Source organism: Vulpes vulpes, chromosome 15, assembly GCF_048418805.1.
Source record: "Vulpes vulpes isolate BD-2025 chromosome 15, VulVul3, whole genome shotgun sequence".
In the NCBI taxonomy this organism is placed as follows: Eukaryota; Metazoa; Chordata; class Mammalia; order Carnivora; family Canidae; genus Vulpes; species Vulpes vulpes.
Window position 1 is genome coordinate 106,904,653 of NC_132794.1, and position 27,830 is coordinate 106,932,482.

Consider the following 27,830-nt stretch of genomic DNA (forward strand, 5'->3'; position numbering starts at 1 on the left):
TAATCCTGTATTCTGGGCCCATCCTTTAGGTCTCTGCAGTGATAAGAAGGGTCTGTGTCTACCGTGTGGTGAAGTTGGTGGTTATGTCAGGCTGTGGAAAGCAGGCAGCCTTGGGTGGGGAGAGATACAGTGCCGCCCCACCCCTTCCCTCTCTGGCCCACCCTGGGGGTCCTATGCCAGGTAGGAAGGCACTGAACACACTTGAAGACTCTAGGCTACGTGATGCTCCCTGCCCTGAGGTACCACGGACTTGTTTGGTCCCACATGAGTGGCACAGTTCCCACCTCAGGAGGTTCTGGGCCAGGATGCCTTCAGTGGCCCCATCACATTATGTTTTCCCCTAAACATTTCAATCAGCGGATAGTTATGGGTGTGTGTCCACCGGGCCCCACCAGGTCCTGACCTCCCAGCTCGAGCACTTTGGGACAGTGTGTGGTAGTGGAGAAACTGAGGGCAGGAGTCGTTTTGATTCAGAGGCATCTAGAAACTTCACAGAGGAGGGTTCCCTGAGGCAGAGACCATGCAAGTGCTGCGGTCCCAACTGGGTCCTATAATTGGAATCTTGCCGTTCAGGCCAGATGAAGAGAGTCTTTGAACCAGTGAGATGCTGCACACCTACCTCATCAGCTTCAGCTGGCATGCCCCTCTGGTGGTGGCAAAGGTGGCAAAGCCCAGGCGGGTGGGACAGAAATATCAGTGGTGGGAAGGCAAGGGTTGGAAGCAGCAGACACAGGGGTCACCTACCTCATTAGAGAAACTGGCCTCCTCCGCTTTGCCTGTCGCTCTGAGAACACCCCCAGCCTCCCCACGGTGGTATTTTCTGGAAAGCCAACCCTGCTGGCAGTGCTTTGGAAACTGACTCCTGAAAGCTCACCTGGGTAGAAGGGACTTGAACAGATTCCTTAGCCCCACAGACGTCACAGGCAAAATTGTAACACTACCTTCCACTTGACTGGCCAAGATCGGGTGAGTCATCAGCCCCTTGTGGCTGGGAACACAGAGAGAAATCCTTCCCACGTACAGTCACCAAGATACTCGAGAACTTCCCAGACCTTGATCAAAGTGCGTTGAGAGAGGCCCTTCCAGTTTCCATGCTCCCCGCACCCCATGAGCGCTGTAAAGACCTGCTTTACAGCATAATTTGGATTTCTAACAAGTTTGGTTCCTTGTGTGTTAGCATGATGCTGACTTTTCTGAGCCTTGCGGCCCCCGGAGAGCCACAGGCTATTCTGTGTGGGGTGGTGGAGGGGAGCTTGAAGCAGCAGGAGGAGGGAGCCCAGGTGAGAGTCCTGGGACCTGTACAGACTGTGCCCCTTCCCCCCATATCCCATGCCTTCAGCCAGCTGCACCCAAACTGTTCTAGAAGCAAGGGTGGTTGTTTCTGTGGTCTTGCTCCTGCTGCCTCTGGTGATGTCTGCCGCTGCCCAAGGAGGCCCCTGCTCACTTGGCCTGCTTCCTCACCCCAGGCCTCCCATCTGCAAGGGCCAGAACTGATTGGATTGTGTAGAATCTGGGCTGCTGGCTTGCCTATGGCTTGTGGCCTGGAAAGAAGAGATGAGTTAGCCAATCAGATTTGTTCCCTGGGACTTTAGAATCGGTTCCAGCAGGCAGGTGGTGAGCTGGGCTGAGGGTCCTTGACGGCTAGAATACATTTCTGACACCATCTGGAGTTAGCACAGCTGCCACAGGTGAGGGGCACAGTCCCACAGTCTGCCCTCCCTTCAGACCCTGGCTGCAAATGTGGGTGTTCCGGGCTACACCCATCTTTGACAAACTGGCTACAAGCTCAGGGACTCGCTCACCCCCTCAGGTTTGATAATTCACTAGAATGACTCACAGAACTCAGAGCACTTTATTTATAATTTTATCAGAGCAAAAGGACACGAAGCCAACCAGCAAAAGAAAGAAATGTATTGGGCTTGTGAGGGATGACTTACCCTCCTCCAGCGGCCAGCAAATTCACCTGAGCCCAGTGCTGACTTTTTATTGGGGTTTCATTACTTAGGCAAGAGTGATTTAATTGTTGGCCACATGGCTGAACTCATTCTCCAGCACCCCTCACCCCCAGGTCTCTCCCCAGAGATCAGGATATTATCACTGGGTTCAGAACCTGCCCAATCATATGGTTGGTCCATTCTGGCATGGCCAGCCCCATCTTGTTAGCATAACCTTGGGTACATTTTTGGGGGCCTACCACGAATAAAAACAATACTCTATCACTTGGAAAATTCTAAGGACTTGGAGGTCGCCTCCCAGGAACCAGGGACAAAAGCCAGTCCAATTTTTCATTGTACAGCAGTGGCCAGCTAGGCTTGGGCACAGGGATAAGTGAGCCTAGTGAGGTGTGCCGAGGGCCTCTGGTGGAATGGGGGGCACACACCCCAGCCCCAGCTTCTCCATGTCTCTATGGCCTTCTGACTCCCACAAACCCAACTGCTCTTACCTGCCTTTCCTGGATTCTTGGAAGCCCCCATTGTCCTGATAACATCTTCTTTGCAGGTCAACTCAAACTAGGGTCTCTTCCTGCTAACCTTAGTTAGAACTGTACTCAACGATGCTGTTTTTCGATTTGAGTTGGTGAGTCTGTCCTAAAGGCAAACATCCTCCCTTCTCAGGGCCCACACAGTGTATCAGGTCCTCCGTGGATCCTGGCAGGCCCGTCTCCGTAGATGGTTCTCTCCTCCCTGGGATCTGCAGAACACTCAAGGTCCAGAGGCCATCATAATGCAGACACCGAATAGAGGGAGTGTCTAATACTGGAGGGCTCGAGGGGATTCCTGCTCAACTTGTTAGGGAGCCAGGCCAAGGTCTGGGGGCATGAAGTGGGGTTACCCGAGGCCGGTTTACCTACCTGGACTCCTGTAGGCCAGCACTGAGCGTGTTGGAAATTGGAGGGCTCTTAGACATTTTGACCCTTGCCCTGGCTGGTGGCCTGGTAAGTGGCTGAAGCCGTGAAGTGTCTGTGTGAGATGAACACTCAACTCGAGTCAGACAGGTGACAGGGCCCTGGGTGCTTGTCAGATCCCTGGATCACTGAATCTGAGGGCTGGGAGGAACGTTTTTTAGTGGTTTGCCCCAATCCCGTTGTGTTTCTTCTAATCTGTTTTAGAAGTAGGCAGGGCGGGGATCCCTGGGTGGCGCAGCGTTTTGGCGCTTGTCTTTGGCCCAGGGCGCGATCCTGGAGACCCGGGATCGAATCCCACATCAGGCTCCCGGTGCATGGAGCCTGCTTCTCCCTCTGCCTATGTCTCTGCCTCTCTCTCTCTCTCTGTGACTATCATAAATAAATAAAAATTAAAAAAAAAAATTAAAAAAAAAAAAAAGAAGTAGGCAGGGCGGAAATCACTGATTAGAGAGAGAGAGAGAGAGAGAGAGAGGGGTCCCATCTTCCTATTTCCTGTGTGATGTTTAGGAACTCTATTCTTAACTCTGGAGCAGTGGTTCTCAAGCTTGAGTGAACATCAGAATCACCCAGAAGGCTCATTAATACACAGGTCACTGGGTGCCACTCCTAGAAGATCTATGGCGGGGCCCGAGAATCTGCATTTCTAACAAGTTACCCAGTGATGCTGATGCTGCTGATGCGAGGACCACACTGAACCTCTGACTCAAGGCTGTGAAAGAAGTTCTTTCCAACAAATGCACAGAGGCTTCCTCAACTTCCCCCAAGGACGCTTCCTCTGATCAGCCACTCATTTGTCAGCAGAGAAGAACTTTCGACCAAGAGTTGAGGGCTCTTGGCTCACGTTGTGATGCAGCCGCTTGAGTGATTTGAGGCAAGGTTCTTGCTGCTCTGTTTTCTCATCTGCAAAACAGGTTCAACAATAGGACCTGCCTCATGATCTTGTTGTGAGGATAAACTTCAGTGGTGTCCAACCAACCGGCTGTCCCCTGACCCTAGGAAGACAGGAAGTGTCACATTTGTTTAATTTCCAGATCAAATACATCACAGTGTAAGGTTAATGAGAATTGCAGGGTCAATTGTTTTGCAAAGATCTGTCCCACTTCCTTCCAGGGATAGAAAGAGAAGCCCTGGGGCTCAGAGGAGTCCAGCCAACCGCAGACCACGGGGGCACTGCTGTGGCTGGTTTTTGCCAGTGTCCTTTGGAGGAGGGGCCTCTGCCGGCAGCTCCACTCTGCTGTGCCAGTCGGGCCACGGGTGCCTGGGTGGCTGGAGGCTCCTCCGTGCTCAGAGGCCCTCATCACTGGGATCCAGCTGCCACCGAGCCAGCACCGTCAGGAGCTCAGCCTCCCCGCCACCCCCTGCCCCAGCACCGTCCCCCAGAGTAGGTGTGGGCCCGCCTCTCTGCCTGCTGTGGCTCCCAGTGTTGTCTCAGCCCTCTGCCCTCAGGGCGTGAACCCCTTGCTCCAGCCCAGTACAAGCAACAAGAGTCACAGTAAGCCAGTTTCTTCCCCCACAGTGACAGCTTTCTCACGGCAGCTTTTTGGAGGAATCCTTTTATTCTTCCCTGGGGGCATCCACCAGAGCTAAAGGAATGCCAGTTAGTTTATGAGCGCTAGGCCCATGCTGAAGAAATGGTAGCTCCCTCTTCCTTTGCATATTGTCACCTCACTCCAGGCCCTGCTAGGACTTGCCCTGCCACCTCCTTAGCACACTTCCCTTGGCCCTCCTGGGGTGCACCTGTAAGAGGCCATTGCTGGCGGCCCTGCCCAGGGGGACCCTTGGGGCAGGAGAAAGCAGAAATGATTTCACTAAACAATTTCCTTCCTGGAATCCCCCCCCCCCCACGCCTTCTTATGGGGCCAGCGGGGGAGGGGGTGAGGCCCCCGAGTCAGGGAGCACTCCTATCTTCCTGTTGCCCACCTTTCTCCAGGTTTTGCCTTGGACTCTTTCCTATTCTGGGAGCAAGACTTGCCATCTTGATCCTTTAGTGCCTTTCCTCAGGGTGGTCACCTGGCAGAGATCAGCCCATGTCCCTGACATCCTGGCCTTGTCCCTCCTCAGGCTGGACCCCTTTTTTGTCTAGCCCCCCAGCCTGGCCTGTGTGGCTGCCATCTCCTCTCTGGCTGGAGCTGTCTCTCCTCCGTGCAGCCCCTCTGCCTGCCAGGCCACACTCCCAGCAGTCTTGCTCATCTCTGCTCTTTGAAACCTGGAATGAGCTGAATGTCCCAGAGGGCAGGGACCATGTCCAGTTCACTGACTCGTTTCCCGCATATGAAAGATAAACTGTAAGCAGCAATGGGTCAGATAGTAAAGCAAATAAAACCTAAAGTTGCTCAAGGAAAGAAATGGCTGTGAGTTCATATGGGGGGGTTCATTCATTGGCCGCATGAATTCCTCTCCCTGAGCCTCTGGCTTCTCATCTGTAAAATGGGGCTAATGCCATCTGAATGAGCACCAAACATACATAACACCCAGGTCAGGCTAACCTCAGAGGGCTGAGGGTGGGGTGGGTGGAGGTTGTCATTTATTCCGGCAAACGTTTGTTTACCCAGTCATCCTAACTTAATGAAAGCTTGTGATTAACTGGGCATTGTGGTAGCTGCCCCACCCTCTGGAGGGACATTGAATAAGTCTGTGTGGAGCTGGGAGTGGGCTGTGGGCTTGGCAAGAGAGGTCTGTCTCTCAGGGGAAGCCCTGGAAGGGGAATAAGGCTGGGGCTTGAAGAAGGAGCAGGGCTTCAGCAGGTGGAGGGATCAGGAACATCTCCTGAGGGATAATGGGGCTGGGGGAGGATGCTTGCATCTGCTTGGCAAATACTGTTTGAGCATCTACTGTGGGCCAAGGAGAGAGCAACAGAGCAAAGAAACCCAGGCTCCTGCCACCATGGTCTTCCCTTGAGCAGAGAGCCTAAGGATAGGCAAGTAAACCACTAAATAGGAAGCTGTCAGGTACTGATTACAAGTGGGGACTGATGCTGGGAATCTGGTGGTGATTTCACACATGTAGGGTGGACACGCCAGTGAAAACATGCCAAATGTGCTGGGAGAACAGATAAGTGAATCTGCCAACTGACAGGTATGTGAAGAAGAGAGAGACAGAGAGACAGACAGACTGCCCAACTTACTAGGGCCTCCCAAACGCTGTTCAGTGGCAGGCAGAGAAGGGGGCCCGCTTCAGCTACCCAGCTCAGAGAAGGCCCTCTGCGGTGGCGGTGTAGTGCACAGGACAGCCTTGAAACTGGTGCCTGTGCTAAGACCTGAAGCATGGGATGAGGAACACTCACGTCAGGTAGGCAGAAGATGCTCCTGCCAGAGGGACCAGTGAGTGCTGAGGCCCAGAGAGCAATGACAGGGAGGGAAATAAAGCTTGAGGGGACCATGACCACGTGGTGAGGGGCTTTGAACCTGGCCAAGGAGCATGGGTGGCCAGGGGTGAAGGGGTGGGCCTGGGAACTGTCTCCCAGCTGCTCGGGCCTCCTCGAGTGATGGAGAGGTGGTGGCCCTGGCCTGCTCTAGGCCTGACACCCAAGGAAGGAGGTGGGCCTAGAGCAGTTGGGGCCACAGGAACCTCGGCAGCAGGGTGGTGGGCCTCACTGCCTCAGGGGCCTGAGAAACAGTCACGTCTGGTTGAAATAATAAACAGTATCAGATATGCAATCTACTAACCCAGCAGCACACCAGAGAGCTAGATATTTGTCTGGAAGTGGTGACCTCTTTTTTTTTTTTTTTTTTTTTAAAGATTTTATTTATTCATGAGAGAGAGAGAGGCAGAGACATAGGCAGAGGGAGAAGCAGGCTCCACGTAGGGACTCTGATGCGGGACCTGATCCCGGGACTCCAGGATCCCGACCTGAGCCAAAGGCAGGCGCTAAACCGCTGAGCCACCCAGGGATCCCCAGTGGTGACCTCTTTGAAGCTTGAAGTGAGTTTTGGTTATGGTTAAGACATGAGACCTTGCTCCAGCCCGTCTGAGCTGTGGAGGGGCAGGGTTTATTTAGGTCATGAGACTTTTTAAGGAACTGGAGGCCAAGTGAGTGGAGGAGCCATTCAGGATCCCTGTGGCCATTTAGGGGGACACCCTGCTGAGAGCATCCCTGTCGTAGTTTCCTACCCGCTACTGTAACAAATACCACAAACCCAGTGGATTAAAGGAACACAAATTATTGTTATTATTATTATTATTATTATTATTATTATTTTTAGGAACACAAATTATTGAGTTACAGTTCAGGAGGTCAGAAGTCTGACATGCGTCTCAGTGGGTTGAAACTAGGTTAGAACTAGGGTGGTGGCAGGGCTCTGCCTTCCTGGAGGCTGTCTGGGAGAATCTGTTTTCTTGCCTCTTCTGGTTTCTGGAGGCTGCCTGCTTTCTCCAGCGAGGCTTTTCCATCTTCAGAGCCACCAGTGGCTGTCCGGTCTTTCTCACCCAGCATCACTCTACACTGACTGTCCCCGCGTCTTCCACGTTGAAGGGCACTGATGGTTACACCGGGCCCACCAGCACCATCTGGGGTGATGTTCCTGCTGTTATCCTTGTATTTGTCATGTATCCTATCATATCCACAGGAGCCGGGGAGTAGGACGTGGTCACTTTGGGGGGCATTATTTTGCCTGCCACGGTCTCTGCCCTGTTCCGGGGACTGCGGAGGTGAGGAGGCAGAGGAAAGGAGCCCCAGCTGGGCTGGGAAATCTGCCTCCTCGCCCTGGGGCAGCCCCCTGGGTCGCTGTGTGGTTCCCTCTCCCTCCTGCCCTCCCTGGGTCGCTATGTGGTTCCCTCTCCCTCCTGCACCCCTGGGTCACTGTGTGGTTCCCTCTCCCTCCTGCCCCCTCCCCTGGGTGGCTGTGTGGTCCCCTCTCCCTCCTGAACCCCTGAGTGGCTATGTGGTTCCCTCTGCCTCCCTTCCTAACTCCACCTTCAGCGACAGGCTGCCCCGTTACTAATGTCTCCCCCAACCCCTGCACTTCTGAGTGGTCAAAATGCTTGTTAAATAAAGCAGTGTTTCTCTTCCTCAGCACTATTGACATTTGGGGTCAGGTCCCCTTCTGTCGTGGCGGGCTGTCCCATGCACTGTGCAGTATTTAACCACACTCCTGGCTCTACCTTCTTAGAGCCAGTAGCACCCCCCACCCCAGCTGTGTCAGCCAAAAATATCTCTGGACATTGCCAAATGACCCCCAGGAGACAGGTCATAGATTGAGAACCAATGGCATAAAACCTTTGATGTCTATCTTCCTTGCTAGATTGGAAGCCCTGAGCTGGTGACACCTGTGTCTCTTGCTTGCCTCTGCATCCCCAGCACCTGCCTAGAGCTTGGCATTTAATAGATGCTCAACATATATTGGTTGAGTGAATTAACGAGTCTGTGTTAATTTTCCTAATGGATAAATTAATCCGTAAAAAGTATGGGTATAAAATAGACCCCTGGTTTCCATAGACTGGCCACCTGAGAATCACCTGGGGAGCCTCTTTAGAAGTCACATCCCCGGGTTTTGATCACCGAGAGCTGGGGTATAGCCTGATGTGGTACAGCCTGGTAGTCCTTATTGGCAAGGAGGCTTTGTCAGTTCCACAGAAGGGTGGACCTACCATAAGATCCAGCGATTCCACTGCTCGGTATATACCCAAAAGAATTGAAAGCAGAGACTCAGATATCCATAGCCGGATTGATCACATAGGCCAAGTAGTGGGAACAACCCAAGTGACCATTAAGAGATGAATGGATTAAACCAAATGTGGTACCTACACACAATGGAATATTATTCAGTCTTAAAAATGGAATGAAACTTGACACACTGCAACATAAATGAACCTTAGGACATTGTGCTAAGTGCAATAAGCTAGTCACAAAAGGACACATATTGTATCATTGCACTTGTATGAGGTCCCTACAGTAGTGAAATTCATGGAAACAGGAAGTAGAATGGTGGCTGCCAGGGGCTGGGGGGAAGAAGGAGTTAGTGTTTAATAGGTACAGAGTTCCAGTTTGGGCTGATGAAAAAGTTCTGGAGATGGATGGTGGTGATGGTTGTACAACAAGGTGAATATACTGAATGCCACCGGACTGCATACCTAATAATGGTGAGGATGGTAAATGTCCTGTTGTGTATATTTTATCACACACACAAGTGCTTTCTTCCAGCCAGATCTGGAAGTGAATAGTGTGGGAATGGGAGGGGACAAGGACTTAGATGGCTTCTGATGGCCATTCTTGACCTTCCAGCGTGGTTGGGAAGCATCCAACTTTGCTGATGTCTCTAGAAGGTGTCCATTTTCTGGGGAAGGGGTGTGTGTGTGTACATGTTTTACTCTGGATGCCAGGCAGGCTGCCTGCATGGAGGCCACACGGCTTGTCCGTAGGAGCAGCTGCTCCCTATCTCCAGCCAATTCTTGCCATGTGGGATGCCTGGTTATGGAGAAAAGTCCAGAATCTAGATTTGCATGGGAAGTCTCCTCATGATTTCAAATCTTGACAGCTGGTTCAGTGAACAGGCAAACAAACAAGCCATGTGTGGGTCAAGCAGAACAAGTCTATAGATGTCTGGGGTGGTGTGTTTTCTCAGAGCTTGTAGGCTTGGGCCCCATCTAGAGAAATCTCCATTCCTACTCCTCTTACTCAGTCCTCCATCACTTCTGTGGCCTGACACCATTTTTTTTTGATCCCTGAGAATTTCCCTGGCTTTCAATGAACCCCAAAGGAAGGTTTACGCACAGAAAGGTGAGGGTCTAGAGTCCATTCAAGTTGGGGTCTTGGCTCTGCCATTAAAGAAGACCACTTGCTTTCTTCCCCATGCCTCAGTTTCCTTATCTGTCAAGGAGAAATAGTAATAGTTCTGCCTTGTAGACTTGAGGCTTCAGAGAGTACATGTGAGTGGCTTGGCCCAGAGCAGAACTTGGGGACGGGCTCTGCTGTGTGTGCACGTGTGTGTTGACCCCAGCTAGAGGAAAGAACAACTATGGCATTGAATAGGCCATCAGCTGGCAAGTTGCCCAACCTTAGACATTTATTCTTTTATCTGTGCCATCAGTCCAGTGATCCTCTAACTCAAAGAGTCATTCTGAGGATTAATGAGATAGTATTCAAATGGTACCTGGCCAAAACAAGTGCCCAGCACATACTTGCTGTGCCCCTTGGAGTCTGAGGCCTTTGCCTCCTGCAGAGACTTGAGGGGAAGGAAGATAGGACAAGCAGAGAGCAGAGAAGGGACACCCCCACCTCCCCAATCAGCTCCTTCTCCTACTTCCCAGTTATCAGGGTAGGGGTCCTGGTTCTGGCCTCAGAAGCTGATCTACTCACTAATGGGAAACCCAGCCTCAGCCTTCCAGGGCAGCAGGGTTGATAGTTAGGAATCCTCATTCATGGAGAGCAGCTCCCTGTCAGCCCTGGGGCACACGCTGGGCCAGGGTGGGTACAAGCTAAGCTCCTCCTATATCCCTCAGTTCACTGGCTGGAGAAAGGACCCCAGGCCTGCTCTGGGAGGGTTAGAGTCTAGAGGCATGCACACCCCCCCAGAGCAGGGAGCAGGCCCAGGGTGCCCAGGGTGCCCAGGCTCTGCTCCAGCTCCTGCATCTCTAACTGGGCCCCAAATTCCACAGGTATTGAGGTGTTGACTGCATGAAGGAGAGTAAAACGCCCCTAAGATCCCCAAATCCTGAGGGTTATGTGACTGTTAGCTAGGTGGTATCTGAGTCTGCTCTGGGGGTGGGAGTGGGTGATGGCATCTCAGTCCCTTGACAGTCCTGGTCACATGGCACAGAAAGGCCTCCAGGTCTGAGGCCCAAATGCTGGTGGGCTCAGGGACACAGGCCTAAGTTGGCGCTTTCCCTTGCTATTTGCACACCTGAACATTCTGACATCTGTCCGCTGTCCCACGGATAAGGAGTAGTGTGGGTGATGGGAACACCCTGTGCATATACCTCATTCAGCTCTGCATGTCCACTGCATACTCTTTATGTGTGTGGGTTCATTATGTTTGTGTGTCCATCATGTGTGCATGTGCATTACACGTGCATGTCCCTAGTGTGTGTCTGTGTATTACATGTGTGCCCATCATGTGCACATGTGCTTTACAATTACATGTGCATGTCCCTAGTGTGTGCATGTTCATCACATGTGCACACTGAGGCAGGACAGGGTCCTTCAGGAGTCCTTCCAGCTTTGAGAATGCATCCTCTGAGACCCTGGGGGCTTGTGGAAATCGAAGTCCCTGCTCCCAACATCTGGCCTCCAGTTGGGGAAGGGGACTTTTCACAGAAAACAAAAGGACAAAATGAGGCAGTAAGGGGGGCTGTAGTGCACTCACATGTGGATCCCTTCCACAAGGACTTCCTGAGCCCAAAGGTGATACTAAGTCTAGCCCCTGCCGTAGGCAGGTCAGGGTCTAGTCTTGGGCCAGAGACCGACTGGGCACCCAGCGGACCTGAAGAGCAGGGGAACATGTTGACGAAGAATAGGGCACCTGGGTGAGGGGCCTAGGCCTGACTGTGCGGAGAGAACACACAGGCTTGGTGCTGGCCAGGAGGGAGCGTATGTGCCTGCTGGGATTTGGGGTGTGTCACTCACTTGACCTTGAGCCCGTGAAGCTGATGGGCAGGCTCAGTGGAATGGCTCTGGAGCCTTGGTCAAGACCAACATAGCCCGACATCTTTTCCCTCCATTTCTGCAGGGGGTGGAGGAAAGCGCAAGGGGAAAAGCAAGAAGTGGAAGGAAATCCTGAAGTTTCCTCACATTAGCCAGTGTGAAGACCTCCGAAGGACCATAGGTAAGCTGTCCTGCATGGAGGGGGCATGGGAAGGGGCTGGGAGGGGGAGCAAGGAGCCTGTTGACCACCAAACTCTTTGTGTAGTGAGTCAAATATGAACCAGTTAACACAGCACAGTGAGTCCAGATAGGCACTCCAGGCTGACATCCTGGCCAACTGACGTAAAGATGAAACTGACAGGGACGCCTGACTCTTGATCTCAGCTCAGGTCATCAAGCCCTGGGTTGGGCACTACGCTGGGCGTGGAGCCTGCTGAGGATTTTATCTCCCTTTACCCCTCCCCACAACTCCTCTGTCTCTAAAAAAATCAATAAATAAAGGAAACTAACATTCATTAAATATTTGATGTGTGCTGGGCAGGATTATCTCCCAATTGCCCTTGGAGGCAAATACTGTTTTTTTTAGTCCATCTTTCAGATGGGGAAACTGAGGATCTGTAAGTGCTCAAAGTTGCACAGCCTGTGAGAGGGTGGTGGAGGTGGGCCAGACCTGGCACTGAATGCCCCTTCACAGCCTCCCCCCTTCTTTCCTGGAGCCTGTGGGCTGACTTGAGGAAGCAGGCTTTGGGAGCTGAGGTCCTGGTGAACATCTGAGTTTCCTTTCCTGTTGTTGAGGGACTGGCACAGCCCAGTCCTCTTTATCCAGCACATGCACAGCCAAGCACCTCTAACAGAGCCTTGCTTCTCATGGGGCTGGCACAGCCAAACTCACTGAATGAGGACGCAGGGCTCCCAGGGAAGGGGCGGGCAGGATGGGGCTCCTCCACACTGGTGGGGGCCCTGGTATTCTCCTCGAGTGCCCTGAGGATGCCCCCTCACCATATGAAGGATTCTTATCTGCTCCTGTTAGAGGTCATGGGCATGTGAACCACTTCTTATTATACTCAGGTCCATTGAGCACTGGACACAGGGTGGCCCTGGCACCCAGAACTCTGTGGGCCTAGCTTTGGTAATTCTACCTGGGGCTATGGGTGAACTGCCCAGTGCCTGCCATGAAATGGGAGGCCACTCACAACCACTTAGCTTTTCTGAATGGCTATTCCCCATGGCCTGGCCCCCACAAGTTTCCCAGGCCAAGCAGGACTTAATGGCATCCCAGGCCTACTCAGTCCTTGCTGCTTGGCTCACCTTCCAGATTCTTCTGCTTTTCTGTGACAGCAGGTGACTGATTTGCTTTGTGTGCCCCACCTGCCCACCATGAAGGGAGGAACTCAGTTAGTGTTTATGAAAAAAAAGGAAGCCACCTGTACCCCATGAAGGCAGATGTGAGCAGGTGAAGAAGGTAGGTAGGGTGCTAAAGCATGGGGAAATGTCCTCAAGACCTGCCTGTCAGATCAGATCCCCCACGGTGTTCTTGGGGCCAGTGGAGCTGGCCTAAGGGATAGGGGTCTCGGTTCAGACAGACTTGGGTTCAAATCCCATCCTCTCTATGAGCCCCTTGATGAATCACTTAATCTTATTGACCCTTCATTTCCTCAGGGGGAAGGAGTGTTCATGAACCCAGTCAAATAAGACCATGTGTGTTAGGGGCTTCCCTGGAACCCTCCTCAGGAGTCCAGGACACCTTCCCTCCCCTTAGCACTCCAGCTTTCTTCTTGGAATGCCCAGCAGCCCCCACTTTGCTGTGCCCTTCCCATGCTGGGGGTGCTGTGTCCACCCTTGATGCTGGGGGCACATGGGGCAGGGTGGGAAAGAAGATGGACACATCTCCTGGGGCTGGGAAAGTTTTGCCAGCTAAACTCCAAGTGGCTTTCAGAGAAAAGGGAGGAAGAGCCTCTCTGGAGTCTGGCCACTATTTCCCTGGGGCCATTTTGTTCTTCATGCTAATTTAGACTTGGAGACAATAGAGCCTAGGGGTGGGGACCTCAGTTGCTATGGTTGTCATACACCCTTGGGGAGACAAGTCCTCTCTTGTCCAGGATGAGCAAGTTCACCAGAGACCGGAATGTCTGTCCTAGGTTTTCCTCACTGGGCTCAATGAATGGCTCCCACTCATGCTTGCAGCCAAAGGACTGGTGCAAGAGACCTTTCTGGGGTGCTAATTTGGAGGAGAGAGTTTGAAATAGGCAAGACCACTGCCCTCCCTGAAGTGGGGAGCTGTGTAGAGAGGTGAGGTAATTGGGTGAGAGCCAGCTTACTTGGGAAGAGTGTTGGCCACAAAGCTTGGTCTTGGGAAGCCATTTGCTTTTCTGCCTTTGGGTAGATTGCCCACAGGTGACAGTACCAAGAATGCCCTGTGGGGCACAGTCAGACCCCATGACCATTTCCTCGGAGAATTCGACTTAGCTCCCTGGTGAGGATCTTTCAGTGCACACTGTCCTCTTCTGTGGGAGCACCCTGCCTCAGCTGTCTGCTCACCTCAAGTGTGAAAGGCTCTTCAGGCAGGATCCTTTAAATTCACCAGGGTGTACCTGGTACCTGGAGGTACACCATGGTTGGGTGGATGAGTGAGCAAAGAATGGAAGGGTGTGAGGAACACTGAATTTATACAGCGTTTCCAATAAATGGAAGAGTACTGAAAGCCGTATAAGGGCTTTCCTGTAATTGCCATGAGGGTTAAAGAAATGGGAGCATTCTGCTATATTTGATTAATGTGTTTCTTTTTTTTTTAATTTTTATTTATTTCTGATAGTCACACACAGAGAGAGAGAGGCAGAGACACAGGCAGAGGGAGAAGCAGGCTCCATGCACCGGGAGCCCGACGTGGGATTCGATCCCGGGTCTCCAGGATCGTGCCCTGGGCCAAAGGCAGGCGCCAAACCGCTGCGCCACCCAGGGGTCCTGATTAATGTGTTTCTTAAAAATATAAAACATAACAATATGAAATGTAGGACTTCAGTTGCAGACACGCTAGAGTAGGTGCGCCGTCCCCTACCCGTCCACCAAGGACAGGCAAAAGCTCTGGACATTATGTATGAAACAAATAGCTGAAAATTAGGAAGTGGAGAGAAGAAGGCAGATTGACTAGAGACTCGGGGATGTGAGGAATGACGTGCCAGCGAGCTCCTAGGTTCTCTTCTGTCTCCCTTATTCACAGGGACCTAGTGCTGGAGAAGCTCACAACCCAGAAATGCTAATGGGTGCAGATAAAAATGAACCCCCTCCCAAGAAAAACAGAACTCAGCCTGTTCTTTTTTTTTTTTTTTTTTTTAAGATTTTATTTATTTATTCATGAGATACACAAAGAGAGAGAGAGAGGCAGAGACACAGGCAGAGGGAGAAGCAGGCTCCCTGTGGGGAGCCCAATGTGGAACTCAATCCCAGGACCCCGGGATCATGCCCTGAGCCAAAGGCAGATGCTCAACCACTGAGCCACGCAGGTGCACCTAGCCTGTTCTTTCTAACCAAAGCTGTGGAAAAGGGGCACAGATCTGAAAAGACAGCTAGAGCGGTCACTCTTCTGTGCTGGTCCCCACCAGTGACGTGGGTGACTCACTTTCCCTTCCTGCTCACTTAGCCTGGTTCCAAAGACCCAGTGCCCACTTCCTCTCTTCTCTCAGATGCTGTTCTGATCCTTCGAGGTGAACCAGCCCTGCCCCTCCCAGCCCCTCCTTCCAAAGCCAGACCCTCCATACCCCACCCTGCATCCTTGTTCCCCACAAGGCTTCCAGGCATTGGCCCAGAAGCACCACACATGTCCCTCACCTTCCGGTTGGCCTGGCCTGCCTCTCACTTCCAGTTTGGGGTGTCTGGGATCAGAGAGGATTGAGCTGCTGCTTTTCTCAGTCTGAGGACCCCACCCCACAGGCTCCATCCCCATCTGTCCCTGTGTGTCCATACACAGGCCTCCTGGCAGGGCCCACTCCCCGGGGAGCAGGGGAGAAACGTGCGTGCTGGTGTGTGAAAATGGATTCTTCTGTTCCCCTGGAGGGCATTGAAAAGACTCTGTATGTGAGGGAGCAGTGTGAAGAGAGGCCCGGGGAAAACAGGAAGACAGCCGTAAACTGTGGGGCTGCCTCTCGTGACAGTGGGTCTCCGTGCCTGGGCCTCTCCGAGTGTTCACACTCTGGCCTCTGCTGGGGTCCTGCTGGAAGTCTTTCTAGAATAAAAATCTCATTTCTTTTCTAGACCAATATGCAAACCAAACAGTGGCGAATGCCGCATTTATTTTTCTTGTGGACCCAGGAGCTCACTTTCTGAAGCTCTTTGGGAGGATGCCCCGGATGTCTTTGGGCCAAATGACAGGGCCCGGAGGTGGGCCCTTCCTTTGGGCCCAGAGGTGGGCCCTTCCTTTGGGCCCAGAGGTGGGCAGGCTTCTCATCAGAGGGCAGAGCAGAGCCCACGAGGATTCGGGGATGCTGTCCCCTCCCGACAGCCCAGGACTGTGGTCAAAGGAGGCTACTCCCTCTCTTGCCCTTGGCACTGCCCTGCACAATCAGAGGCCTGGCAGCCAGGGGAGACTTAAAACACAAAAAGTGTAGGCCATGAGGCCTGTTGAAACAGCCATGCTCCATCCCTGCCTGGAGTCAACCTCAAAGTCCTTACTGTGACTTGTGAGCACTTGGGCCACTGAGCAGAGCCTAGGGCCTCCTTCTCAGAACACTGCTCTTTCTTTACTAAAACAAAATATAGAGGGTTACGAGGGAAAGCAGTTCTTTTCAGATTCAGTTTTTAGATACTTTTCAAATTTATGATGTTGAAGATGTGTGTTTCTCTGTTAAGACTTTAAATAATAATGTCCAATAGCTGGTCTCACGGCTACCGTAACTGCATTTGTGATGAGCAGAAGTGACATTTCCAGATTCTGCAACAGTGGTGTTATGAATGGATGAGCAGTTCCTGTTGTTGAGCAGTTCCTGGCACCGTTGACATCACTGTTGGTTGTTGTCGACGTTCGTGACTGAAGGAAGTCCTGGTTTTCAGGGAGAGGCCAGTGAAAGAGAGATGACTTCTTTCTCCATCCAAGTCCATGGACCCCCCCTAAATCTTATCCATAGGCTTCTTGGCAGTGTCCTTCCCATCCCACCCTACAGAAGCCGGCCCTCACCTTTGTTTCTGGTCCCTCCCTCCTGCCCCATTCATGAGCTGCACGGGGCACCTTTCTGTTCTCCAAATACCCCAAGTGTGTTTCCAGCCTGGAGCCTTTGCACCTGCCATTCTCTCCACCTGGAATGCTCTTCCCTACATTTTTCCAGGGAGCCGTTAAGTCTCACCTCAGGTAGAAGCCTTCACCACCAGCTTCTAGAAAGGAGGCCCATGCTCCCAATACTTGCTGCCTGTCACACAGAGCAGTTTCTTAATGTTCTTTGCCCATAACTACATCTGTAATCATCTTTTGTTTAGTTGTTGGCTTGTGTATTTCCTGTCTCCCCAACTAGACTGGGCATCCCACAACTGGAGTGACTATGTCTTTTCTGGTTCACCAGAAGAACAGTGCCTGGCTCACAGTAGGGGCTCACTAGATATCAGGTGAATCAAGGAGTGAATGAGGTGTGCAGTAGTGGGAGTCAGGGCTCTTTAAAAAGATAGATGACATATGTTTGCCATATTCAAGTTTGACCTAGCCAGTGCTCTCCACTTAGAGTCCTGGAAGTTTGGACTTAGGAAGCATCTGTTCTAGCACCCCTGCCCCAACCCTTACTCTGTAGGTGAGGAAGCGTCATATACTTATAAGACCGGGCCTTGGTCTCACATCTACGAGGTAGGGGAGGCCAGCCACAGTGGCCCAGGGCCTCTTTCCTCTGCAGTTTGATTAATCCTCACAGGGATGTGAGGTTTTCAGAGTTCCCAGCTCAAGGAACTGAAAGCATCTTATCCAACCATCCATTTCAGACCTGAGCAGATAGGCTCCAAGAGTAGAAGTGACCTGCCCAGAACAGTCTGGACCCCAAGGCCCTGAGCTATGGCTTTCCACTCCCCAGCATCATATCAACTCATAAACATTTTGGGCATCAGCCCCCAACCAGTGTTCAAAGCAGAGAGGTTCATTTGGCACCAAGAGGGATAGACATTTCTGTTGGTCTTTTTTGGTTTTCATTTTATCTCATGAGAGTGGGTTGCATGTTCATTTGGTTGCTTGACAGGTATTTATTGCACACTTACTATGCACCACCCACTGGGGAGACAGGCCTAGTTCCTATTCTGGAGCTCATTCATGGCTTTGCCCAGGAGACTGATGGAAATAAAGAGGTGATAACAAATCAAGAAAGTTGTATGATGGAGGAACAGGATGCTGAGCCAGAGAAGAATTGAGAGTCTCTATCCATCAGGAACATTCCTGGAGGAGGAGCATCACTCTGGGCCTCCCAGGGCATCTCTTTGTGTGAGATCCCTGAAGGCATGGATCATGTCCTTTCTATCTTGAGGTCTCCATGGCTGGCACAGTGAGTGGATGGATGGATGGGTAGGTGGATGTGTGGGTGGATGGGTGGATGGATAAAGTGGCTGAATGTCTCCCTACCCAGCCCAGAAACCAGACCTGTGATTGTCAGCAGTGAGTATTAAGACAGAAACTCCCTGCCACACATGTCTGCTTCCAGTGTGAGCCCAGACATGAGCAACTGACTTCAGACAGCCCCGGTGGACGGTAGGCAGAGCACAAGAGGAGGAAGGGGTTCTCTAATGTCTGCTCAAAGCAGCATCAAATAATGACGTTATTAGTTAATAAGCTAATTATTCTCATAATTAGAGAACCCAAATCAAAAAAGTTCTCAGAATGTCCAACGCTGAGAAGGCTGGAACGTCATTGTGAAGATAAAAGATTGTTGAGGTCTGCAAATATTCCTCAGTGACGCAGAAAGTTCTGTTGGGTAAAAGTGTGGCATTTTTATTTATTTAGTTCAGGCTCATTGCGTACTTTATTCTTTCATTAAAAAAAAATATGAGGGGTTTGAGTGAAAGAGTTGATTATTCCACTGTTTGGCAGTATTTCTGGAGGAACTGTCCAAAAGCCATATAATAAATCAAGGCCCCCTCCCCACCCCCTGGCGGGATTGACGTTCACGAGGAGGCCATTCACAGCAAGTAGCTGCTGTGGTACCCTGTGCTCTCACAGACAGATGGGGGACATTTCGTTTGCCTTGTGGGACAGCCTCTTGCCAAAGCCTTAACTCTTTCCAGGAGCAGAAGTTCTAGGCTGTAGGGGGTTCCTAGAAGAAAATTTAGATTCCTAACTTAAAAAAAGCAAACCAACAAAAAAACCACCAAACACTGTAATAGCGTGAGGATTGCCTTGGACTATCTAGTGCCTGATTATTCACTCGACATTGCTTATGGTCCTTAAGGGAAAAATCAGCCTATAAATACTTGTGGAGACCCTAATATGTGCTGGGCAGTGTTGTAGGCACAATGGCCATACCATTGGCTGTGGAAGCCATGCAGTCTCATGGAGGAATGTCCATCATTGGCACTGGTGGTCAGTGGTGGCTCTGCTGGCCCCAGCCATGTGACATTAAGCAACTTGCTTAATTTCTCTGGGCCATGGTTTTGTCGTCTGTAAAATGGAAACAGTGATGCCAGTGCAGTAGAACTGTTGTTAGGGCCAGCAGAGTGCCTAGCACATGCCATTATTTCATTGTCATTGTCATCATCATTATTGTGGCACTAGTGGTATGAGGGCAAAGGTGAGGATCCTTTGGGAGGGCTTGAAAGTTACCCAAAGAAGCTGAATTGACTGCAAATGATGAATGGGGCTAGCTCTTTCTGTGCTGACATCACATGGATCCAGTCCCCAGGGACCCCTGCCTTGGGGTCATCTGCATCCTACTTTTCCTTGAGCCCCTGCCTCCAGGCTCCTTTTTCTGGAGGCCCACCCTGATTTTTGCAGCCCTCAACCCCACAGCACATCTTAAGAAGCCTATAGTATTGCACCCTGCCCTGACCCCTAGTCTGCTGGGTCTCTTTGAAAGGACATGTGGATGTTCTAGAAGGTCGCACCCCAGAGTCCTAACAATGGTTACCCCATGGGAAGGTGTGGAGGTCAGAGGGGGACATCAGCTTTATCTGTAAGGTGGTTTTTATTTATTTTTCTATTTATTTTTTTTTAAAGATTTTATTTATTTGACAGAGCAGAAACAGGGAAAGTGGCAGGCAGAGGCAGAAGAAGCAAGGCGGCTGTGGAGCAGGGAGCCCAACATGAGGCCAGATTCCAGGACCCTGGGATCATGACCTGAGCCAAAGGCAGACAGTTAACCGACTGAGTCACCCAGGCGCCCCTGTAAAGTGCTTTCTTAAAATTTATTTATTCATGAGAGACAGAGAGAGAGAGAGAGAGAGAGAGAGAGAGAAAGGCAGAGACACAGGCAGAGGGAGAAGCAGGCTCCATGCAAGGAGCCTGATGTGGGACTTGATCCCGGGACTCCAGAATCATGCCCTGGACCAAAGGCAGGCACTAAACCGCTGAGCCACCCAGGGATCCCTGTAAGGTGGTTTTTAAAAAGGAGAATGCATTGGCATGTTATTTATGTAGTTGAATGAATACTGAATTCCCAACCTGATTCCACAGCGGGACAGGGGGACAGTGACACCATTTCCTTCTTTCCTTGTTGACTTTGTGTCCCTTACTGAGTCATGGGCTCCAGGAGGATGGTCAGAGCTTCATCCTCTGTGCAGTTCTGCTGGACTGTGGCTGAGGGGCTCCTGCTCTGTTCTGCTTGGGTGCTGGCAGGCAGGAACCCCGTAGCCTCTGGCAGGTGGGGTCCAGGGCCCCTGGCCTGCGAAGGGAAGCCCAGGCCCAGATCGGCTTAGTCTGACCCTGGAGTCCAGCCTCCTCCTGGCTGCCCAGCTCTGCTCGCTGACCAGCAGTGGCTCCTTCATCCAGCCTCCAGTGGTCTGTCTGCACACTGTTAGTACTCATGAATGTTTCCCTTTTTCCTCTTCCTTTTTTTTTTTTTAAGTTTAAAAGGTTTTATTTATTTATTTGAGAGAGAGAGTGAGCAATAGCAAGAGAGAGGATAAGTGGAGGGTGGGAAGAGGGAGAAGCAGACTCCCGGCTGAGCAGGGAGCCCGACGCGGGGCTCCATCCCAGGACCTGAGATCATGACCTGAGTCTAAGGAAGATGCTCAACCAACTGAGCCACCCAGGCGCCCTCTTTCTTCCTCTTCCTGTGTGGAATGGGATGCCTTGGGTGCTCCCTCCACCCCCTAAGCAGGGATGCAACAGGGACTCGTTCTCCCTGCAAACAGCCTCCCTTTCCATGCGCCCTTCCTTGGGGGCCATTGGTTTCCCTCCCCCGCCTCGGGTACACAGAGAGTCTGGCAAGGAATCTGGGCTCCTGGGCTGGGTCCCACCCCACCTGAGGGCCTGCATGACCCAGTCTCCCTAGGCCTGCTGGCATGTGAGCTCTTGATTTCATCGTCAGGGAGACCAAGTCTTTCTGCAGACGTCATTCCCGTCCTTGGGGTGATAAGGGCGCGTCACGTCTGCCATTCTGCCACTTACCATGCTCTGATAAGGCACAGCATCTGCTCGTCCTTGGAGGGCAAGATAAATTTAGATGTGGCGGATTTAGAACATCAGGTGACCTGTTTGCAGCTGTAGCTCTCAGGAGGAAGAGGGCAGTAGCCTGGCTTGTCCGCCCACTGGGTTCTGGGGTATTCGTCTCACCTCTCCACCAAGACCAGCCGCCTCTTGAAGGCAGGGGGTCAAGTCCTCGGGGCTGAGCACAAGCCTGGTGCTTGCAAGATGCTCGGTGATCCTAGCCAGTGGGTTTGGAGAGTCTTAGAACCGGTTACCGATAAAGATTTTACAGACGATGTGCAATTGTTTTCTAAAGCTGCTCCGCAGGGAAAGGGGGATGATCGAGGGCAGGCTTCTAACTGATTAGGGTTTCTTCTTATCTTCCATGTTTTGGCCTCTTTGTAAGATCTTATTCCAGGGTTAAAACCAGATTTGAACCTGGTTCAAACTGCTCTACGCCAGGTCTCCCATTTTCCAGAAAACTAAACTGAGTCCCAGAGAGAGAAGTGACTTGCCCAGTTCTCCCCGTGACCTGACTCCATGGCACGGGTTCCCTCACTGTTTCGGTTTGCTTTCGCCGCCATAACAAGGTGCCATGGACCAGGCGGTTTAAACAACAGACTAACTGTCTCATGGTTCTGGAGGCTGGATCTGGGATCTGGGCTCAAGCTTCTCTCCTGGCTTCTGGTGGTTGCTGGCAATCTTTGGCTTTCTTTGGTTTGTAGGAGTATCACTTCGACCTGTGCCTTCATCCTTAGGTGACCTTCTCTGTGCGTTTATATGTCCACGCTTCTCCTTTTTATGAGGGCATCAGTCCTACTGGATTAGGGTCCACCCTTCATGACCTCGTTTTAACTTGATTACCTCTGTAAAGACCCTATTTCCAAATAAGGTCATATTTTTCAGTACCAGAGGCTAGGACTCCAACATATCTCTTTTGGGGAATGCAATTCAACCCCTGATGCCCACATTCTTACATGGTCTGATGAGGTCCAGTTCAAGGGGCCAGAAGGGCCCAATTCCCACAAGGCTCAAGTGTAGACCCCATTCTCCCTGCTGACCTGGCTCAGGCTTAACTCTGGCAGGCCCAGGCTGAGGGCTTCCCCATAGGCCACAGGACCTTCTGGGGGAGCATTAACAGCTTTCTGAACTATGTTGCATGATACTTTTTATTCCCTCTTTATTCTTGTTGTTATTGTTCAGGTCATCCTAAATGGTAAATTACTTTGCTTAAAAACATACAAAAAACTTCAAGGAAAGCTCATTCATAATTTTACTACTCAGCTGTAGTCACAGTCAACATTTCCATGTAATTCCTTCTAACTTTTCCCCCTATGCACATACCTATAGGGTTTTTTTTCTTACCTTTTTTCTTAATATAATTTCAAAAATATTTTCCCACCTCGTTAAAATTCTCCATAGACATGATTCATGTTTTTCCATTTGATGCAAATTTATTGAGCATCAGGCATCAATGAACAAAACACAGAAATTCCTGTTCTCTTGGTTGCCCACCTCCAGGGGAGTGGGTACCCCAGTGGACAATCGGGAACTGGCCTGTTGCCTTCCACCCAGCACTGTTCCAGGCCCTCAGGTGTATCCCTGCTTATGGTTTATTTATTTTTTTTGTGGGCGGATTCTTCCTTTAAGCTATCTTGAAAATAAACTCTTGGGGCACCTGGGTGGCTCAGTAGGTTGAACCTGCTTCTCCTTCTCTCTCTGCTGCTCCCCCTGTTTGTATTCTCTCTGTGTGTGTCAAACAAATAAATAAAATCTTTAAAAAAAAGAAAAAAGAAAAGAAGCCCTTGCCCATAAGCACAGCATAAACCTGATTTTTATTTTATTTTTTTTAAAAAAGATTTTATTTATTTATCTGACAGAGAGAGACCACGCATGCACGCACAAGCAGGGGGAGCAACAGGCAGAGGGAGGGGAAGAAGCAGGCTCTCTACTGAGTGGGGAGCCCGATGTGGGGCTCAATCCCAGGACCCTGGGATCATGACCTGAGCCGAAGACAGACGCTTAAGTGACTAAGCCACCCAGGCACACCGTAAACCTGATTTTTAAAGGCTTCATATTGATTTTATATATATACAGATATATATGTGGATGTACATATATATCCAGAGAGAGAGTGAGAACTCTGTTTCTCTTTTCCTCTAGTTTTTGCCATTCCAGTTAGGTTCAGATTAACATCTTTGTACTTCATTGTGACATTTAGATCTCTGGCTCCGAGGTGAGAAAGCCTGCACTGTCTTTTTGAAGGTCAGACACATTAAAGAAACCCAAGCAGGGAGCATAGTGGCCTCTCTGCCTCCTTTGCTTCCTCTGGAATGTTCCATTTGCAGCCTGTGCTTGCATCTGCAGACGCCATTAGCCTGAAATGTGCCTCTGATGGACAAAGCAAACGAGGCTCAGCGAGCACCCTGGGCCCCTGCTTGCCAGCCCCAAGTCACGGCAGTCACAGGCATGAGAAGGGCTTTTCTGTCTGTTTTGAGGCCCGTCGCCGAAAATGGGAAAAACAAGCCAGTTCACGCAGCAACAGGGACCTCAAAGCAGCACAAGAGGCCAGCTGACCTGCAGCAGTCTGAGCATGACAACGTTCTGCCCCATAAAGAGACACTAGGACAACACTTTTAATGGTCTCTGCCCAGACTCTATTTACGGAATTTATTTCCCGGGCTCCGTCTGTTCAGCAGCACCTTGGCAGCCTGTCCCCCAGCATCTGTCTCAGTGCATTAAACACCCCTTGTTCTGAGGACCGCGGAGCTAGCACCCGAGAGAGTGAGAAGAGAAAATGTGGGTGGAAGGCTATTTGGGGCCAGTATAAACGTTTAAATTAAAAAAAATAAAATAACCAAAGAACAACAACAAACAATTTATCCCCTAAAGAGCTCCTGTGGGCACGGGTTCCTGTTGACTCCTTCCAGCCAGTGTTAGAAAGGAAAATGCGAAAATCGAGAAACCTTTAGAGTGCCGTTGTTTGTTTTCTCTGTTTCATGGTTGTGCTTGTCCTTATATCATCTTTCAAGATTATTTTTGGAATTATCTGTTTGTTCTTTTTCTCCTCACAAAAAGAAAATACATCCATTGATGAAATTTTCGAAATAGAATCTAGAAAGGGGAAAATAAAAATTGCCAGTACGATAGCCACTGTGAACGTTTTGGTCTGTGGCCCTGGCCTAGTCTGTTCTGCTTATAGAGGGAGAATTGTCTCCTCTGTCATTTGTCTCCCTGCATAGAAGTCAGATAGCATTCTAAATGGGAGTATACAGCTGTTGATTCCCCACTGGACTGGGAGGCAGAAGACCGAGGTTCTTGTTCCTCCTCCTTGATTCTGTGGCCTTGAGAAAGTCACTTAAGCTCAATCTGGTCATCTCTGAAATGGGGACCCAGCAATCCTTACCTTTGGGGATGATCGGGTGGCCACAGGAGTTCCTGGCAGGAAATGCTTTGTAAAGCTCTCAGCGATCTGTTGCTGGCTCTTCTCAGCGTGGTCAGGTGACCCGACAGTAGGACAAGTGGCTAAAGTAGCTTTCCTGTCGCCCTGATGAACTGTGACCCTTTCTTCTAAAGTTGCCCCTATATCTGATCTTGGTGAAAGTCACCACCTTCCCTCCTACTGCCCAGAGACCTGGGAGCCTCCCCTCCCCTTCCCAGGACACGTGGTGGGTCCCTTTCCAGTCCCGGGCAACTCTGCATCCCCACTATCTCTGGAGTTGGCTCTTCTCTCCTCACCCCTACTGTCTCCCCTCACCCTGGCCACCTCTCCTGCCTGGACTCCTGTGTCACCTCTGCCCTCAGCTGGTCTGACCATGCTCCATCCAGCGGCCAGGAAGCTCATTCTAAAATGTCCATATAATCGAGCCACCACCTGCTACAATGGCTTTCCATCAAGATCAGGATGGAACCCAAAGCTCTTATCCAAGCTGACTGGGCCCTGCCTTACCTGCCCTTGCTTGCTGCTCCAGCTTACCCCCTCCTACCTGTCCCTTGACTCAGTCAGCCACTCCTTCACATTTCCTCCCTCCTCCATGCCTTCACCAGACACACTTTCCTAATTCTACTTGATAATGCACTCAACGTTACAGGTCCCTTCCTCCAGGAAGCCCTCTCTCATGACCTCCCTGGGCCTGAGTTTGGTCCTCTTGTCTGATGACTGATCTCCATCGTCCACTTGACTGCAGCTTCTGGAGGGTAGAGCCTAGATCTACTGGTGCCACTCTCCCCAGTCCCCAACATAAGTGTCTCCTCTATACCAGGCCCTTTTAGAATCTTGATTTTCTTTCCTTGCTCAGATGTTTTTTGTTCTCCCTTGGGGATGGAAAACAAAAAACTTAAAAAAAAATATTTATTCATAAGAGACAGAGAGAGAGGCAGAGATACAGGCAGAGGGAGAAGCAGGCTCCCTATGGGGAGCCTGATGCAGGACTTGATCCCAGGATCACAACCTGAGCCAAAGGCAGATGCTCAACCACTGAGCAACCCAGGTACCCCCCCCCCCCATCTTAATCTTCCCAAATCCTGGAATGATTGCTGATGGGTCTTCTTTTAAAAGGCTCCCCATCCTCTCCCCTGCTGGGCCCCAGCTGACCTGAGGGGGAGGCAGGAGAGGATTGAGAGAGGGGTGCATGCTTCTAGTGGTCATGCTGGCTCCTCTGGCTGTCAGAGCCTGACTGGCCGGGCAGAGATGTACACGGAAGAGATGCAGCTCCGGGACTTTGGCCAAGCCCAGCCTGGGGCAGGGCAGGGCACAGGGAATGGCTTTGCCAAAAGACTCCCTCATAAGGCTTGGGTGTCAACAGCCTGGGAGCGCTGGGCCGCTATAGGCACTGTGCTTCTACCTTAGGGGCAGAGCTACTGAAGGGCTAACCCAGCACCGTCAAGAGTAAGGAACCTGAGCTGTGGTGTCAGAGGGACCTGGGTTAGAGCCAGGCACTATTCCTTACTGACTGTGACTTTGGACAAGTGATTTATCTTCTCAGTCCTCAATTTCCTTGGCTGCTAAAGTAGTGTCGCAAGGATATGATGAACAAGTGGGGCTCTGCTGAGAGCCTGGCACACAGTGAGCACTCAGACATGGCACTGCTTTGTCACTGCTCTTCGCCATCATCCCTGTCGGCAACAGTCCTGTTCAGTTCAGAGCTTTGTTTCTTGGTTCTCCTGTGGGTGCTAGTTGCCAGGTCCTGCTGGGTTTAAGTTTATCTGTTCATTCATTCGTTCATTCATTCTGTTATGCTCTTACTCTGTGCCAGGGATCTGGGGAGCTGCCAGGTGGTGGAGCGCTGCTTTCAGGAGTGGCTCCTGGCAACACGGGCTAGGCCACGTTTATTGCTTTATGTAACCCGAATATGACCCCCTTCCCCTTAGCCCCACTTCCATCCCTCAAAGCTCTGTTTGCTAACTCTCAGCAGACTGAGAAGTTCAGGATGGTACCCCCTCCCCTCAGCAGAGGCCATCTTACCCGTTCCTCCACCTTCAGGCAGGAGGGACCTCAGACAACTCAGACACAGTGGGGTAGGAGGTGATGGTCAGTCCCAGCCACGAATCCCTTCAGCTCACTCTGGGCAAGGCCCTGCGGAGAGTCCCAAGAGGGGATGTAAGGCCAGCTCTCTCCCCTCGGGAGCTGTCCCTCATTGGGAAGATGGGACAGAAAGCACACACATGATGCTGGGTAACAGCCATGTGAAGGTGGGCAGCGGGCACATGTTCCTCCTCAGTACCAAGTGCCCAGAGGTGGGGCAGGGAAGGGAAACAGAGACATCTATGTGGGATGGAAAGGTTCAGGTGAGCAGGTGGGAGAAAAAGGAGACTTTTGGGAGTGCACAGGTGCAGCATCAGAGAACCAGCAAGCATTTCCTAGGCACTTACCGTGGCTGGGCATTGGACTATTTGCTTTATGGACACACACCTATTGGATCGTTACAGAACCTTATGGCCTAGGCGCCACCTCCTCCACCCTTTATTTTATGGATGAAAATGCAGAGACTCAGATATGTAAATTGTTCAGAGTTACAGGGCTCTGGAAGAAGCAGAGTCCGGATTCAAACCTGAGCCCTAAGTCTCTGCTGGCTGTGGTTTTCCACTATGTTTACCATGCTAGCCCCGTGAAGGTAGGACAACGTGGGGCACATTTAGGAAGCCCTGCTTTGATGGGCTTTGTGCAGAGAAGTCATGAGAGAAAAAGTCCAGGTGAGGCTGGGTCAGGCCCAAGACACCATCTGTGCCTCTGGCCTAAAAGGTTAAATCTTTGTCCTACAGGTAGTAGAGAGCCACTGAATGTTCCTCTGAGAGCCCCTGCAGCAGTCCTCAGGGTGAGAATAGAGCAAATGGAAGCCAAGGACAGACAGCAGGCTGGGCTTTTAGAGGGATATGAAATTCATTCACTTCTCCAGATATTTATCACGTACTGCGTGCCAGGGAGAAATGACGCAGTGTTTCTCAAATACCAAGCCCAGGACCTGGAATGTATCATAAATGGCCTCCCCTTCTGATGACGCTGTGCCATAGCTCAGGTAACACGACAGGAGGCAAGAGTCCCTGGAGCTCCTGTCACTTGCGGCGTCAGGCTGGGAGCAGGTTTCTCTTTGTGACGTTGGGTCACAGGATGCCTTTCACACCACCCATGAGGTCTCGGAGTTGGCAGCTGTTCCTGCTGCCCACCTGTCTCTTCTCTCCCCTTTTCAGAGGTGGTTTCTTGCTCCCCTGCTGTCTGTCCCCTCTCCCTCTACCCTCTGCAGGGCCTTTGGGAAGGTGGCAGATGGGCGTAA

The 27,830-nt window shown here is 51.2% G+C and overlaps 1 protein-coding gene across 4 annotated transcripts in view; it reads left to right on the forward strand.

Annotated features, from left to right (window-relative positions):
* The window catches only part of GRK5 (G protein-coupled receptor kinase 5), a 208,592-nt gene that overhangs the window by 86,694 nt on the left and 94,068 nt on the right, over positions 1-27,830 (forward strand). For all 4 annotated transcript variants that reach the window (XM_025994296.2, XM_025994297.2, XM_072740221.1 and 1 more), the window contains exon 2: positions 11,569-11,664. In XM_025994296.2, the coding sequence (XP_025850081.1) occupies positions 11,569-11,664 (96 nt within the window). The remainder of the gene's footprint in view (positions 1-11,568; positions 11,665-27,830) is intronic.